Source organism: Eurosta solidaginis, chromosome 2, assembly GCF_040869045.1.
Source record: "Eurosta solidaginis isolate ZX-2024a chromosome 2, ASM4086904v1, whole genome shotgun sequence".
In the NCBI taxonomy this organism is placed as follows: Eukaryota; Metazoa; Arthropoda; class Insecta; order Diptera; family Tephritidae; genus Eurosta; species Eurosta solidaginis.
In genome coordinates this window covers 2,408,824-2,424,639 of record NC_090320.1, presented here as the reverse complement: position 1 = coordinate 2,424,639, position 15,816 = coordinate 2,408,824, and the positions used below count along the sequence as shown (strand labels likewise).

The 15,816-nt window shown below is 34.7% G+C and overlaps 1 protein-coding gene across 3 annotated transcripts in view; it reads left to right on the top strand.

The window, feature by feature from the left end:
• The window catches only part of CenG1A (Centaurin-gamma-1A), a 115,586-nt gene that overhangs the window by 17,502 nt on the left and 82,268 nt on the right, over positions 1-15,816 (top strand). Inside the window, exon 2 of one of the 3 annotated variants that reach the window (XM_067764046.1) lies at positions 2,951-3,000. The exons of the other annotated variants lie outside the window; for them this stretch is intronic. Within the exon in view, the coding sequence (XP_067620147.1) occupies positions 2,951-3,000 (50 nt within the window). The remainder of the gene's footprint in view (positions 1-2,950; positions 3,001-15,816) is intronic. 3 annotated transcript variants of the gene reach the window in all.

The following is a 15,816-nucleotide window of genomic DNA, read 5'->3' as shown; positions in this document are numbered from 1 at the left end:
AATTAGTTGCGACGAGCGTAATACGTTTAAGTAATAGGCGCGCGTCACTCCAACAGGTAGACAATGCCGCAAAGTGCGCTGTCGCTCGTTCTATGTTTTACTGCCTGCCATGTGCAATGCTTTTCTTGTGACAAATATGCGCTCACGTTACTTTTACTATTTGAGACGCGCCGCCGCCGTGACAGATCGTCTTTGTGGCGTCTTTAAAAATAGCCTCTCGTCGTATATTGTAGAAATTGAAAATGTCCAATATGTTTGACTTGCACTGCAACATTTCTACGCTGGTCTTGCCTTAATGTTGGCGGCAAATTGTGAGTTGTTTTTCACTCTTTTATAAGAAATTCATAGCTATACTTAGACAAAGAATGCGGACTCTTTTGGCACGTGGAAAGTGATCGATGAGGAGATCGCTAAACAATTTTTATCTCATACAGGTGTTGAGGCGAGACAGTGCGCGGTGTAAGTCGGTTTGCGCAATACATTTTCGCTTATAATAAATTGCTTACGCACATGTTGTGAGTTTCGATTTTTATTTGCCACCCCATTTCTATTACGAAAATATTCACAAGGCAGAAAGAACAGGTGTACAAGAATGCTTTTATAGCATTTGAAAGTATTTTTAGTATTTTTTTTAGGTTTTACGGTACTTTGCTTATAAGCATTAAAAACTTAGCCCATGTTCACATCTGCCGACGAAAAGCTTTTTGTAAAATACTAAAATTACTTGAATACCACAAAGGAATACTTAAATTGATTAAGCTTGTGGGCGTTTTGCTTCGCAATTTGTCATGTTTTGAATAACAAACTTCTGTTCCGCTAATATTTTTTCTCCTCTTTCAAATTTCTAATTTATAAAAATGTTCAAAAAATAACAAAAGAAAATTCTAACACCTGATTATTGATCGCTGGAACCAAGCGCTTAATATAATTTCTTCCTACACAAAATGTCACGCGCTGCCATATAAGTGTTTCCGCTGTCAAATGGGGTATTAGAAAATTTAATGGCAACAACAACCTTTGGTCAACGCATAATAGCGCTTGCCACATGCAGCTTAAATAGTAATTTGTATGCGACATTTGCGCTGTCAAATAAACACAGAAAAAAAGGGCTTAGTAAAGGGTGTTACAATGCTTCTAGCTTGGGGCATCATTTCCGAATGTCGCAGCGAAAAAATTTCTGTTTTATTTTTAAATTGCACCCAAATTCACAGCTTCAAAATTTCCACAACGCAATCCATTATGAAACCTTTAAAAATATTTTTCCAAACAACCTGTTATGGGTCTTCTTTGAGGTATTCTTCGATTATCGCTACTACTCAATTCTCTTTTAGATCCTTTATTGGAATTTTGTGTCACTTACAACGCTTTTCCACACACTGAATATTTCTAGCAATAGAGTGAGCAATGTGAGAGAACAATATTAGTCCGCAATAATAAAAAAAGTCTTGGATAAATTGGCGCTTAAAATTGTGTCTTTGTTTCATTTGACAAGTGCCGTCGCCTTCAATTCGGCATAAAGTAAGAAATGTAAAAAGCGAACAACAGAGATAGGGAATTAATGCCCATGCTAGGCAAAATCGTCGGGAGACGAATTGTTCGACGAAGCTTTCGTTCGCAATACAGAATAATGCCCCTAATTTCTACCCTTCCTTTCTTTGAATTCTTTTATGTAGCGTTTCCGTTTTCATACAAACTATCGTATACATATATATATATATATATTTACGCACACTAATTTAAATAGTTACATAGTATGCAATTGATTACAATTGCTCTTCAACAAAACAAGTAAGAGTTGATTTTTATTATGCTTGCAATAATCCCTTTGTATTTATAACAAAATCATTTTTTTTTTTAATTTATTTACGTCGTTTCTACTGCATTTCACTACCAACCCATTCTCATTCTAATGGCACAACAAGGGAAATAAGTAGGCAAGTTAAATACGCATACGAGGCGTAGTAGGCAGAGTTAATGAAATAATGAGCGAGTAGAGTCAAAGTTGAAGCGTGGAGTTGCAGGCAGTAGCAGCTCATAAAATGGGCTTACAAATGTAGGCAGTTTGAAAACGCATAAAGCATTATGTATGTATATATGAACCCCCCAAAAATAACATAGTCTATGTCACTTTTCGTTTGTCATTTTTTTTTTACTCATTAAACTTACTTGGATTGAGTTAAACCTTTGGCAATTACTAAGAAAATTTAACACTTGACTTTTGCTAAATAAAATCTGAAAAAATTATTATATTTGTTGCTTTTTTCAATTCCTTTTATGTTCTTTCTTTATCGTGCTTTGCATGCTAATAGGTAGAGCTCATTTTTAGTCTTTATATTAGTTAATTTTTTTTTTTTGCCCGAATTTGGCGTACACAGGTGTTTATAATCAAATTTGCTATTCAGTCTGGCATTTTTAACGTTTCGGTGGTGATTTGATCGTTTTTACCCCATTTGTAAACAATTTTCAATAACTCTCATTTGAAAGTAATAAATACTAAATTTTATTGGTTATAAAAGGAAATGGTGTAGTAAGAGCTTTCTTCACTATATTTTGGTCTTTAATAATATGTTATTTACGTCAATTGTGGAAATAATTAATTGCTTTAAATATTTATTCCAAGCTTTCTCCGTAAGTTCTTGCAAGTTGCTTTGTAAAATATTGGTACAACTTTTATGTGATCTTTTATTTTTCTTAATAGATACACGGTTAGAAATTTGAGCCTAATTTTTAAACCACTCATCGGCTTAAGCGCCTTTTTGAGACTTTTTTGAACTTAATTGAAATCCTCCCAATTTACTGCTTCGCTTTTCAAAAGAGATATGATATCTTGACTTTTGATGAACGTAGCATTTTGTCTCCATCGTTATTTCCTTTTCAAAAGTATCAATAAGCCTTAAATATTTATTAAGTTTATGTTTATTGAATAGTTCTTATTTTCTCTTTTTTTCAGGTATGTGTATACAACATTTTATAAACAATTTGGATTACTTAATATGAACCGTAAGTCTAATTATTTATTTTTACACGTGAACTTTAATATTCCGTATAGCGTTAATGTACCCAATTTCTAAAACTCATAGTAGTCAGTTACTAAGTATAAAACCAAATAATTAAAAAATGGACTCTTGACTGTGAGGTGAGGGTGACCCTGTGAAAAATATCTAGGAACCATGCAAGACAATAAGTTGTGGTGGAAGGAGAGAACGAAGAAGGCCTCGACGACACTTTATGCATGTAAAAGAATGCTGGAGTGTGCGTGGAGTCTATTCCTTTTATATGATATTTACAACAATTGTAAAGCCTATCCTTTACCATGGAGTCCTTGTTTGGTGGACAGCCGCATATCTAAAAAGAGAACATACCTCAAAAAATTAGAGGTGTTATTTTCAGAATTCCTGTTATACTAAGCATTGATTGTCATAAACACCGCTGGCTGTACTGAATGCCATTCTGCAAATTCCAGCTGCAGGCCTGTTGGCGAAGAAGATAGCATGAAGAACGAGACTCTACGCCTCGGGGCAGCTTAAGCGTAGACCATACGTCCGTTGAAGTAGGGCGTCGTCAAATATTGGACACAAAGACTACCTACTTCCCTACTTGCGCTTCGATGGGTCTCTTCCCTCGAAGCTCTTCTTTACACGTCCCAATCGCGTTGGACGAGAATAAACGATTACGATCGACCAAGCAATAAATACGTTGAAACAAGCGCGGGGGAGCAAAGTGTGGAAGATCATGTGGAAGTCTTACAACCTTAGACTAACGAAGTGACTCTTATCATTGTAAAGAGTAAGCAGCGAACGCCACTGCCTTCAGGCGGTACATGCTTTTAAATTAGGCATATTCAACGATAGCAGATGTAGAAAGTGCGAGTAGGAGGAGGAAACGATCGAACACGTTTTGTTCTCATGCCTTGCGCTTGCCAGGCTAAGATTCCAGCTAATACCGGTGGCACAGCTATCAGATCTAGAAGCAGCAAGTAGCATATGTCCTAGAAAGCTTCTAGTAATTGCCAAGAGAGCTGAGTTATTTCATGGCATAGGTCCGGCTTTCTGATAGGGGGTTTTCATTTCGGTAGTTGTGAACACTCCTGGTAACACTATAGACTCATTCAATATGTGTGAAGTCCTCACGCACCGGCCAGTTTGACATAACCTAACCTGGCAATAATCACAATACAATAAGTAAAACATTGCTCATAGAAAAGAATAGGAATAGAAGCCAAGATAAACTAATTTTTAAACGAAATCGCAATGAAAAACTCCATTGAAGCTAAAAGCAATCTTACTGAGAGCCAACATAAAATAGCTCTTTCTAAGTAAATTAAACTATCGAAAGTGTTTGCATTATACAAACAACAAGCCCTTAACTTGAAACAAAAACCATAAAAGTATCAAAAAACTAAACAAAGAAAAGTTTCATTTGTGACAAAACACAAAAAATAAACAAAATTAGCCTGTGGGTGTCTTTTTAAAGATACAAGCAACGGAAAGCGTAGGATGCTTCTGTTACAATAATTTATTTGTCAAGCAAAACGAATTTAAAACTCTACTGCCTTTGCTCATCTCCAATGAGTGTGACTCAACAGCGACCGGTTGGTTGGGAAGAAGTCGTACTTAATTGCTAATTAAATAGGCGCAGCAATTCAAATATGGGTGTCATTGGAATAAAACAAGTTTTTATATTAAAATTAGCCTTTTATGGCAAACATTTGTTTATAGGGTGTGCCAAAAACTAACGCAAATGGAATGAACTAAACCAACAACTTGCCTTTATAAGGAAGTGTAAACAAAGCCTCCATTTGGTTGAATTTAGTTTACCGCTGTAACATGAGAGACTATTTGTAACTTAATATTTTAAATTAAAACTTTACTAAGCTAACTAAAAATTGCTTTTAAAATGCCTACGCGCCAGCACCATTCAAGGTCATTGTTAGTTCAGGTCACTCCCATTATTTGTTGTCAAGGCCATGAGCGCAAGTTTTTAATATCAAAAATTTACTTCATTGTTTTGCTTTACATATCATATATGCATACATTGTTACAACACTTACATTAGTATTTGCAAGTCCTTGGCCTTTTGACCTTTTATACAATTTTGGCAATTTTACCACATTTACAACATTTTAATGAACAACTAAATGAAAATTTATTCAATGCACTTACATGACTAAATATGTAAGTAATTTAGTAGAGTAATGTTGCTTTTATTGTTGGTTTGTAATTTTTTCGCTAAAATTCGCTTGGCGAATATCAACAAGAAAAATATTCTAAAAACAAATTGTTTGTTGTGGCTTCGTTGACTTAAGCGCCTGTCACGCCAATTCGCTATAAACAAGTTTGTTATTTTATAAATATAATTATCATAAACAGAAGGTAAATGTTGGCAACACTGCCTGCTTGTCATTGACTTATGGCCCACGTACACTGCTTTTGATAGTTTGTTGTTTTTATTTTACATATTAATGTTTTGCATACATATGTCAGTCAATATTTGGCACGCATTTCGAAAATACTGATACGAACGTCATCACTTACCAGAAAACAAATGTAGTATTTTTAACAGTAAAGATAGCAACCTGCTATGCAATTTAGTTGTGCAAAATTATACGTTGGAATGGACAGCTGTGTGTCGTTTGACAGGTGCTAGCACCACTGGTGGCGACCAACTTGATGTCAAACTCAATATACAGAGTCACCTCTTTGGTGGCCTTGGGACCCGCAGCAAAAAAACTCCTTTTCATAAACATATAGGAATTATTGCCAATAACTCAAAGTCACTTTCTTCATATTTCGGAAGATGAAGAGCTATCGACTGATGTTCTGTCAGACCGAAGGCGCTCTCATGATTTCATGTCAGCAGAGTCAAAACCCCCTCTTTCCATAGTACATATCCATAACTTTCCATGTAGATGGTAATATGTATTGAAAAGTTGAGAAAGAGTAATGCAGAAAAGTTAATCTGTTCCCGTCTTTAGATTGAAAGGCCGATATTAGCTTATCTTCCTTCAAATCACTACATTCTTTAAAATAATAAAACTTTTTTTTAAAAATTAAACCTGGGAATAGAGCGAAAGGCATTTCTTTTCAAATAAATTAGTGTTTGCATACACTTGATATGTTGATACGTTATTGTTCGTCTAATTATTTTGAATATAAACCCTTGCAAGCCGTAAACAAATAGTTAACAATAAAAATATTCCACATTTGAATAAAATTAAAAGATAGACCAATAGGGTAACTTCGTAGCACAAAACTACTAAAATTATATGCGAAACAAACAAAACATGATAAAAGCACCCTGAAAATAATAACAAAATTAAAAAGGAAAAACTTTTTTACTTCTTAATTTTCATTTGACAAAATATGCTCAAAATAATCATTTGAAAATATCTAAATGCAACTACTAAAATATTTCAAGTTAGACAAGTGTGATATTTATTCACTTAGAAGATATCTAACGCTGCTTGATACCCTCCGCAGAACACCTGAGTGACCGTGTTTGCGTAACCAAAAAGATGTAAAAAAACAAAAAAAAGACAAATCGCGGGTGGAAAGGAGACGTTTTAAAATATGTGAGAAATACTTTGCGTTATCAGTTATGTAGATCTAGTTGGAATTATTTAAATATGCTGTTATAACTCTTAGGAAATAACTCTACGTATATAATTATGTACATATATGAATACTTCAAGGTTCTAAAAGATCTTTCGATAACAAGACTATGAACCTTGATAAACAAATTTTTAAGATGCAATATTAACAGACGAAGGAATATAAAAAAAAGGCAACTCTTAGAGACCAATTGTACAGCGAACAACGGGACATTCATATGGCTTAGCAGCTAAAAGGCTTGCACTGATATGAATGTTGGAGATTCGAGTTCAACGCTCAGCTCCCGAATAGCTAGCTGATGAAGAAGGGAACTTCAGAAACATGTCCTAGTAACCATCGCCGTTTGTAAACTTACAATTTTTCTCTAATATCAATTACAAAAACCGACGTATGTTTTTTTGAAGTAATTTGCTTCATGCTATTTAATTGGACACACATTTAAACGAGAACTGTTACATTTGTCGCTGCAGGCACCCTGCAAAAATCGCGAGTACTCCATGCATGCATGTATGGAGTACTCGCTATGGACCAACCGAGTGCTCCAAAATTAACCACAATACAAAAAATATGGTCCAATTAACATTGCGATGTCCTAGGACTGGACCATATACTCCAGCTCCGCATTACGTCAGAGTAATCCATGGAGTACCCACAGTCCAATAAACATCGTGTAGTGATTACAATCGTTAAAAACGAGCAATGATCGGCTTACAATATGCTCGGGTAGAAACATGAGTTGGTCCATTGCTGCATTACAGTGGAGTATAATGGTAAGTACTCCAGTGGACCACATGATCCAACGATTTTTGCAGGGCAATCATGATAAGTTTATGCGTTTTAGAAGCCTGACCGGCCCATTAATATATTCGATATTATTGTCACGGCTATAATTTTTTTAAATATGAGATCAAAGTAGTCCCTTTTCAATAACTTATCTATAAATTAACATTTGATATGTGTAGTTTATTGCCGTACATTATTGGTATCACTTTGAATACATACAAATGTATGTAGGTGTGATCTCTTCTTCATCGCAGGGTCGTACATTTAAACTCTGCCACAGATGTATTCACATCTGAACTGGTTTCGGACAAGTTTATGGTCAGTATGTTATTAGAACTCTTTTATTCATGATCACTTGGTATAATTGTTTAGTCGTTATGTTTTGTTCGAATTTGCCTTTTTCAGATGGTCTCACTCAATGCTAGATAAGCAAACTAATTTGAATATTACTTTAAAAGTTCAAAGCACACATTAATTTAAAATGTACGTAAGACTACTTATGTTCTAGTCGGTACATGCATATATTTGAATAGCAATCACTTTTTAATTTTATTATTATATATTTTTTTTTTTTATTTTATCTCATTTATATTGGATAAAGCAATGAAGAAATTCTCGTAAAGCTGCCAAAGAAAGCATACATTTTCATAGACGTCAGACACATCGTGCTAAGAACCTTCACGCCTTTGTTTACTTTCCCGCTTTTATATTGTTTTTCTTTAACTTTACCTTCCCCTTTGTATTAATGTATGTATGTATATATGTACATTCTTCGGTCGTCTGGGAAACGGTTAGCTAATCGTGAACGCTGTGGAATTTCATCTCTCACTAAATTTAATTAATTCAAACGACCATTTAACATATCACTCATACACTCGTTCGTTTGGTCGCGCTTTAACTAATTCATTGAATTAAATAAATGCGGATTTTCTGTATCTACTTACGTAGTTGCCGGTTGATGTGTTTGTTAGTATGCGCCCGCTGATCTATTCTGTAGCTTTATCTCTTGAACTTATTTTGCCGGATGCTTTTATTCTGTGTGATGTGATTTTTTGCACTCACATGCCAAGTCCCCGTTATCGCCTCCTAAGCCCCTTTTATAACGAAGGGGTGGTGGATAGTTGTATTAATAGTTTTTTTTATTTGTTTTATGCTTATCCAAGGTAATAAAAATGCCAAATATCTTCATGAAGGCATTGCTCTAGAGGAATTTTGCAACAAAGTTAACGTAGTATTTGAAAATGATATCGCACCAATGTCCAGTCATCAGTTTGAGAGAACGAAGTATATTATTATTTTCTAGCCATTATATTCTTTAAGATAATTATAAACATTTTGGATAAGACAAGTGTGATATCTTAACCATAGACTTCAAAATAACAAATAGAAACGATCATATAACTTGTAAAGGTACTATCTTGATCACATCCTGCATCTCTTTCTATCACCCGCTGAAGATAGCTGGCCGCATACGCCACCATTTTGCACATCCTGTCAAAACATTAAAAAGTAATCATCTTGAACATCCTGTCAAGCATTTGACGGATAAGATATCACACTTGTTTTGTACACAGTAAAAGAGGATACCCTGAAGCTTACATTTTCGTTTATCGTCTAGCTTTACGTTATTCGTCAACTGCACGAAAGCAATTGACAAATTTGTTTTCGACCTTTGCTTCTGAAACTTTGCTTACGCTTTCACCGCAGCTGTTCAAGATAGAGAATGCCGAGATAACGTAAGAATTTATTTCTGCTTTTATGATAAGCTTCTCAGTGAAAACTCATCTGCCTTGAAGATGCCGTTCGGAGTCTGTGTAAAACATGTAAGTCCCGTCCCGCCAATTTGTAGACAAAATTGAAAGTAGCACGACACAAATTGGAAGAGAAGCTCGGCCTAAAATCTCTTCGGAGGTAATCGCGCCTTACATTTATTTATTTTTTATTTCTTTGGATCGCTTTTAAATTGTTTTAGCAATAATTTTTCAAGTATTGCCTCATGATTTTTGGACTCTGTTTTATTATAATTTGTCAGTACTCCAGTTCTCATTCAAAATCTGTTTCTTGTTAGTAAATACCCAATTAACAAATACATTTCTGCTCAGTTTCGCACGGCTTTTTTGTAGTTCAATGACTGCGCAAGCGCTGCCATTCACATGCGTAAGCTGCTTTAAAGCTCTTGCCTTTTAAGTATTTTGCGTTTTTTTTTTATTTTGACTTTATGCTTTGTGTAAGACACAACTTTAGTACAAAGGTTAATTAATCACGTTTAGACATTTTTAATTATTTAAACGGGTATTCATGTATGCAGATCTACAGGTAAATAACAAGCCATACCCGGCAAAGTAATTAGCGCATATTAAGAATTAGCCTTAGCTTTGTTAATTACAAATTTTTATTAATATTTCTATTTAAGTCATAATTAATAGACATCTCTATATGCTGTAGGCACAACTTATCCAATCACCGTTACTTACTGAGCAGTCATTCTAACTACAACAAAATTTTTTAAATCTGGATTTTCTTCAAATGAGCAACTTTGGCTTTCACAGTAGATTATAAGTATATTTAATAGTATTACCTGCCTAAGCAAAAATTTACCAGTCAAACAAAATAATAAATCTTAAACAGGCCATGTGACTGTTGTTCACTGACCAATGGCCGGTGATTGTTTATGTGATGTCATAACGTCCCATTGGCACACCCATAAATAAGAAAGTAATAGCCTTATGCCTATACGTTTTTGTTGTTGTGTCTTATTCCATTTTCTTTCTTCGGTTGCCCACTTGTAATAATTCCTGTTTGTTTACCTTCATATTTTCATGGCTAGAATAGACTGAACAGAAAATTTAGTTGCATGCATCCATGTGTTAGAATGAATTGTATATATATGTGTGTCAATGGCCAGGTGAACAGTGGTTTTGTAGCAGATATGTATGTTACTTTTTTAAGCAGATATATTAAGTTGCAGTTTTTATCAAATTTCTTCAATTAGATTCTTTTTTTTATTTTCCATGTGCCAATTTTGTAACTGACACTATGCAAATCAATCTCAAAACATTTGCGAAGAAATTCGAAAGTGCGAGAAAATTTAACGAACATTTTTGAGTTTTGTAGGCCAATCGATTTTGGTCTAACAAAGTACAAGGCATAGGCCTCAGAAAATTCGCATTGATTTTTGAGAATATTTTTCCGAGGAATGTTTCAGATTTTCTTCCATGCAAAAAAAAATCTGTCACATTTTGTATGGAAAAAAAAATTGTCCAAATCAATGCAAATTTTTAGAAACCTATAAAGTGTACTTAACTTAATACTCGAAAAAAAATTTAATAAATAAAAGGTTATAGTTTTCAAATTTTTTTCGCAAACGTGTTTGAGTATTAATAATTTGGCAATCATTTTAAATTTATAGCATGACTAGCACTACAACATTATTCATTGAATTGTTGTGCTACGATGAAATTATGAATAAATCAAATTTGAAACAACGTCAACGCGGACAGCTGTTTCGATTATATCTTGTAAATGTCTTCAAAGTCTTTTTCCCGGGAGTGGAATTGGAACCAGCACTCCTGCGATGATTGAACTGCTCACAAATATAGCAAAATATATGCCTTTGTTGTTGACCAACTTTTCTCATTAGCCTTCCATGCATAGATTTTTTCTTCGGACAGTCATACTTTGTATGTTAGGTTTTACGAAAGCTACGTTTTGTTGTTGGTAGCTCACTTTTAATAGTTGAGAGGAATTGATTTGCAAAGTGTTTGGAAAGTTTATAGAAGTTTTTACGTTGACAAATTTGGTAAAAATTGTCAGTGGTATTTTTCTGCTGCTGTGGTTACAAGGGTGTTATGAAAATGTTGAAGCCGCAGCCAAGATCATACTTTGGGTTGCTGCGGTCTCCTCTTCTTAGATCTGAGTTTGGCCTGCTATGATGCACAAGAACATATTTACGGTATTGTTGACCATTATTAAGGGAGTGCAGCCTCCTATGCTATTTCCTACTGTTTAACTCTTTCCAGCCATTCAAGCTATTTACAACAATTTAAGAATTTATTTGCAATCCTCTTAAATTTCCACACCCCTTACTAACTTCTAAATATCTTATCAACAATCAATTATTGGCATTTCATTTCCTACTGTCGAAAAGCATGCCATCGCCTCACGAATGCAATACGAGCCTCCTAACTAACTTATGTCTATGGGTATGTATCTGCAATTATTTCGACTGGAGCACGCACTCCACATAACTCCCTCCTGCACATATATACTCCCTCACATGCCTAACTAAAGTAGTGTTGCTGCATTTAACAATTGTTCTTTCAATGGTTACACCACCATTTGACCGCCAATTTTATTGCAATACTTCCTGCTTTGGCAGTGCTGGAACTGTTGCAGTTGCTGACAGTGCGAAATACATTGCATGCCCTACAGGAAATGGTTTATATTTAATTCAAATGCTAAACTATGACCCATGCATGGATGTTTGCTATTGTTTGCTTATTTCTGTTTAAGTATGTATGTGTTAGGTGCTCCTTTATTGTGCTGTGTCAGAGGAAGAGCCCCAAGGGTTTGCCTGCAAAAGACGCAACTAACTTAACTGGTCACCGAAAAACAAAGATTGCATAAGAAAGTAGCCGAAGATGCATCTGCAAAAAATTTTATATATTGTTGTTCTTGTATATTTGAATTTATGTTGACTTGTGCCAGCGGGAAAGAAGACAGTGATCTTACCTTTATTTTACAGCTGTGCGCGCAGATGCATTTCCTCACATTAACAATGTTGCATGCAAAAATTCCAGACGAGATAGTACTTAGCCAAGTTAGTTGGCTTTGGCGCTTGTTTATTTTGCTTTCATGTAATGCATTGGATCACACATTTTTTCGTAAGTTAGCACAATTTATTTTAGTTTATAGTGGAGTACAGGGCATTTAAAAATGAATTTAGTGATGATACGCATTTGTCTAATGAAAAATATATCTTAATTAAGTTAAGTTATTATTGAACTAAATAAGTTTAACTTGTGCTTGTGCAAGTTTTATAATCTGTATCTAATAAGACTTTTGACTACAAATAGCATACTTACTTTGTAACCATCTGAATCACGGTTTCCACACCGAATTTCGGCCGATATTAGTTATAAAATACAATCGAAACTCCAGCTGTTAGTATAGGTCATAGAAAGATTGTAGTATTTACCATGACAACGAAGTTATAATATAGCGCTAGGTTTTTAATAGGGTTTTTTCAGTATGGTCACTAAGCAAACTTCTGGTAACACTATGGACTCATTCAGTCTATGTGAGGTCTACGCGGACCGGCCAGTACAACCTAGAACCAAACCAAACAACAAAGACCAAACAAATTATCGTGAAAATATGTTCATTTGGGGAACTTATAAATACTTCGCTTCAGGTATATATAGTAGAATGAAAGTAATGAGCAGTAGGAGGAGTTTTACTGTAATTGAAAGTCCGTGATATTCCTAAAGCGAACATATCAGGGTGCGAGTTTATGTATTGCGCAGCAGCATGCATCAGGGCTAGAGAATCATCCCGTAGTCGGTGAGATAGTTCGTTCTTTTATGCAAGTGTATGCATATGGTACCTTCGAGAATCGCGCGTATATCCGTGCATAACAAAAAGGCGCCCAACGTGCGGCACCAATCGAATTGTGTTGAAAGGGTTTTAAATGGTGACTGTGATTTGTTGTAATTGTTTTTTTTTTGTTAGTATAAAGTTGCCTCTTTCCAGAAATTTTTCCTCTTACGTACCAAGGAGACAACGGTGATCTGAATAGCAAACCCTCTCTTTTAGTTTTTTGGCTACCAAGTAAATGAATTAACTTAACGAGTCAAATTAAACTATAAGAATTATGTTTAACTTGTAGTTTTTCAACAAAATTTAATATAACAGCAAAAAATTTCTTTAAAATCCACATGCTGCAAAAGCTCTAAAGCCGCTATGAACCTACCAACTACTTGCTGCAAAGCTCAGTTTTGTGCCTCAAAAAGTCAATGACTTCTCACAAAGGCAAACGCCTTAAAACTAACAACACCACATAAATCCAAACAAAACTATGACAATGAAATACGAGAAAGCCAAAAATACCAAAAATAACAAAACCTAACCAAGCCGGCAGCTGAATATATACATAGTAATACATCGAGCAAAAAGGCTGATTTGCCTTTCTATAGGCAACAACAAAAGGTCACCAGCAACACAAACAACACAAGCAAACTCGCTATTGTTGTTATTTTGTTTTCCCAGTTTTATGGTTGACAGATTTCTTCCACCCATGCCCAATGTTTATTTATTTATATAGTTTTATTATGTGTTTTTTTTTTACTTATTTTGGGACATTGTTGCAGCTCCAAAGAGGAGACACCTGTAGAATTTTTTTTGTATTTTTTGTTTTTTGAATTCATTGCTGTTTTGAATTTTGATTTAGCTTTAAGTTTTTATGTTGTTTTCACTGCATGTACGATTCAGATTATATGTATGTACATTGTTATACATACTTACATATGCAGGTGTACATACTTATATGAAAATACTGCTTTAAAACTTTTGTTGCCGCATGTTGATTGTGATAACGGAAATGCGCATTTTAAAAAGGGCTTTAATTAAGGTAGTTAGTTGTTTGTTTATACGATGAAAAAAGTTGTACAAAAACAAATACAATTTTCAATTCAGAAATTGTACATCAAATCATGCAAATACAGGAAATGCGCTGCACTTTCCTCTCACATATATTTACATTCATCATATATATGCGTGGTCCAATGTAAAAGCACACGACTTAGGCTATTACGTTTGATGTATGTATGCATGTGTCTCAAAGGTCAAAGGCGTGAAAAACTGGTGATGTTGGTGTTAAAGCCCCGACACATAAGCGGGTTTTCATATAGATGAGTTTAACACAAGCTTATGCATTATGAGTAGATTGCACGTATTTTTATGGAGAACGGTAGATTGAGCGACACTGGCGCCATCTGACATGCAAAAGTAGCCAACTCCCAAATTTTGTTACAAGCAAAGCATAAGAAGAAGAATTTGACATTTGCTTCGGCTAAGGGTGTTGGCACACTTTGCAAGTGAAATTATTTTTCCCACTCGTTGGTAACTTTTATAACATTTTCCGCAAGTAAAAACTGCAATAACAAATGTATGCGACACAAAATATGTTAGCAAATTTTTTTGTTGTATAGGGAGAATGTTTATACTAGTGATTCGCGAAATTTTGTATGTGAATGAGCAAGGCGAAATAAACTTCAATTGCCAAGTCTGAAGTTCCTTCATATTTACAACCGCATCTATATGAAAAATGTCATTGTGCCGCGGCCTTTATTTGCATCACCTTAAACTGACTATTTTGGTACATATACATATACATATAATACGTACATTTTTCAAACCGGATTGACTGTTGTTTCAAAAATATTAGTTTAACCCAAACTTGTTAATAATGGTTAGGTAATATTTCTGCGGAGAAATTTTCTTTTCTCTCTTGCATCATTGCTTCTACTACTTTCCCTCAACTTTCCCATAGTTTGCCAAAATTAAATTGCAGTATGAAAACCAAAAAAATAATAATAAAACCTATTTCGTAACACAAAAGAGGAAATCATAAAAATCATAAAATTTCACCGCATCAAAAATATGAAAAGAAAAGGCGAAATATTAAATAACAATACAATTGCAATTTACGCAGCTGACATTGAAAGTTAAAACTGTCAGATGGCAACATAACAAATCAATACACTAACACATACACATTGACCAAGGAAAGCAAGAAAGAAAGGTGCAGCAGTTAAAGGCAACAATGAAATAGCAAAGTCATGTTTGAAGACTCCTTTTACAAGCACTTCTTGTATGTTTAGAGTGATGTTGTATTCTCTGTAATATCGAGGTGGCGCAAGAAGAGCAACGATCCGATGTGGAAAAAAAATTACACATCACCTTTGTAGCGCACTTCATAAATATGTCAAAAATAATGGAGTATAACATCGTCTTTAGCTGCAAAGAAGTAGACCTATAAATGTATGTATTTCGGGCGGTGCGATATGTGGTGCAGCCTTGTCCAACTCGCCACATCGTCAATATTTGATTGACTGTGCTTTTGACTTGCGCAAATACCCTGCAGGGAAATCGACTACTTTGTGGATAATAGACCAAATTCACTATAAAGTTTCGCTGCAGATTGTGAAAATTTTCACCGTGTTACTTAGACTGTCTTATGGAGTAAATTGTTTTTTTTCCAAGGCCGACCTTCTGCACCAGATATTTTAATGATATTATAAGCATTGGACTCCACGAAAATTTATAGTCGCCATTGAGATGAAAGTATTGTAACAAAATACTGATAAAAGCAAGCACAAAAACAATAAATCAAGCCCTAAAAGACAAGCGAATTGGAACGGCT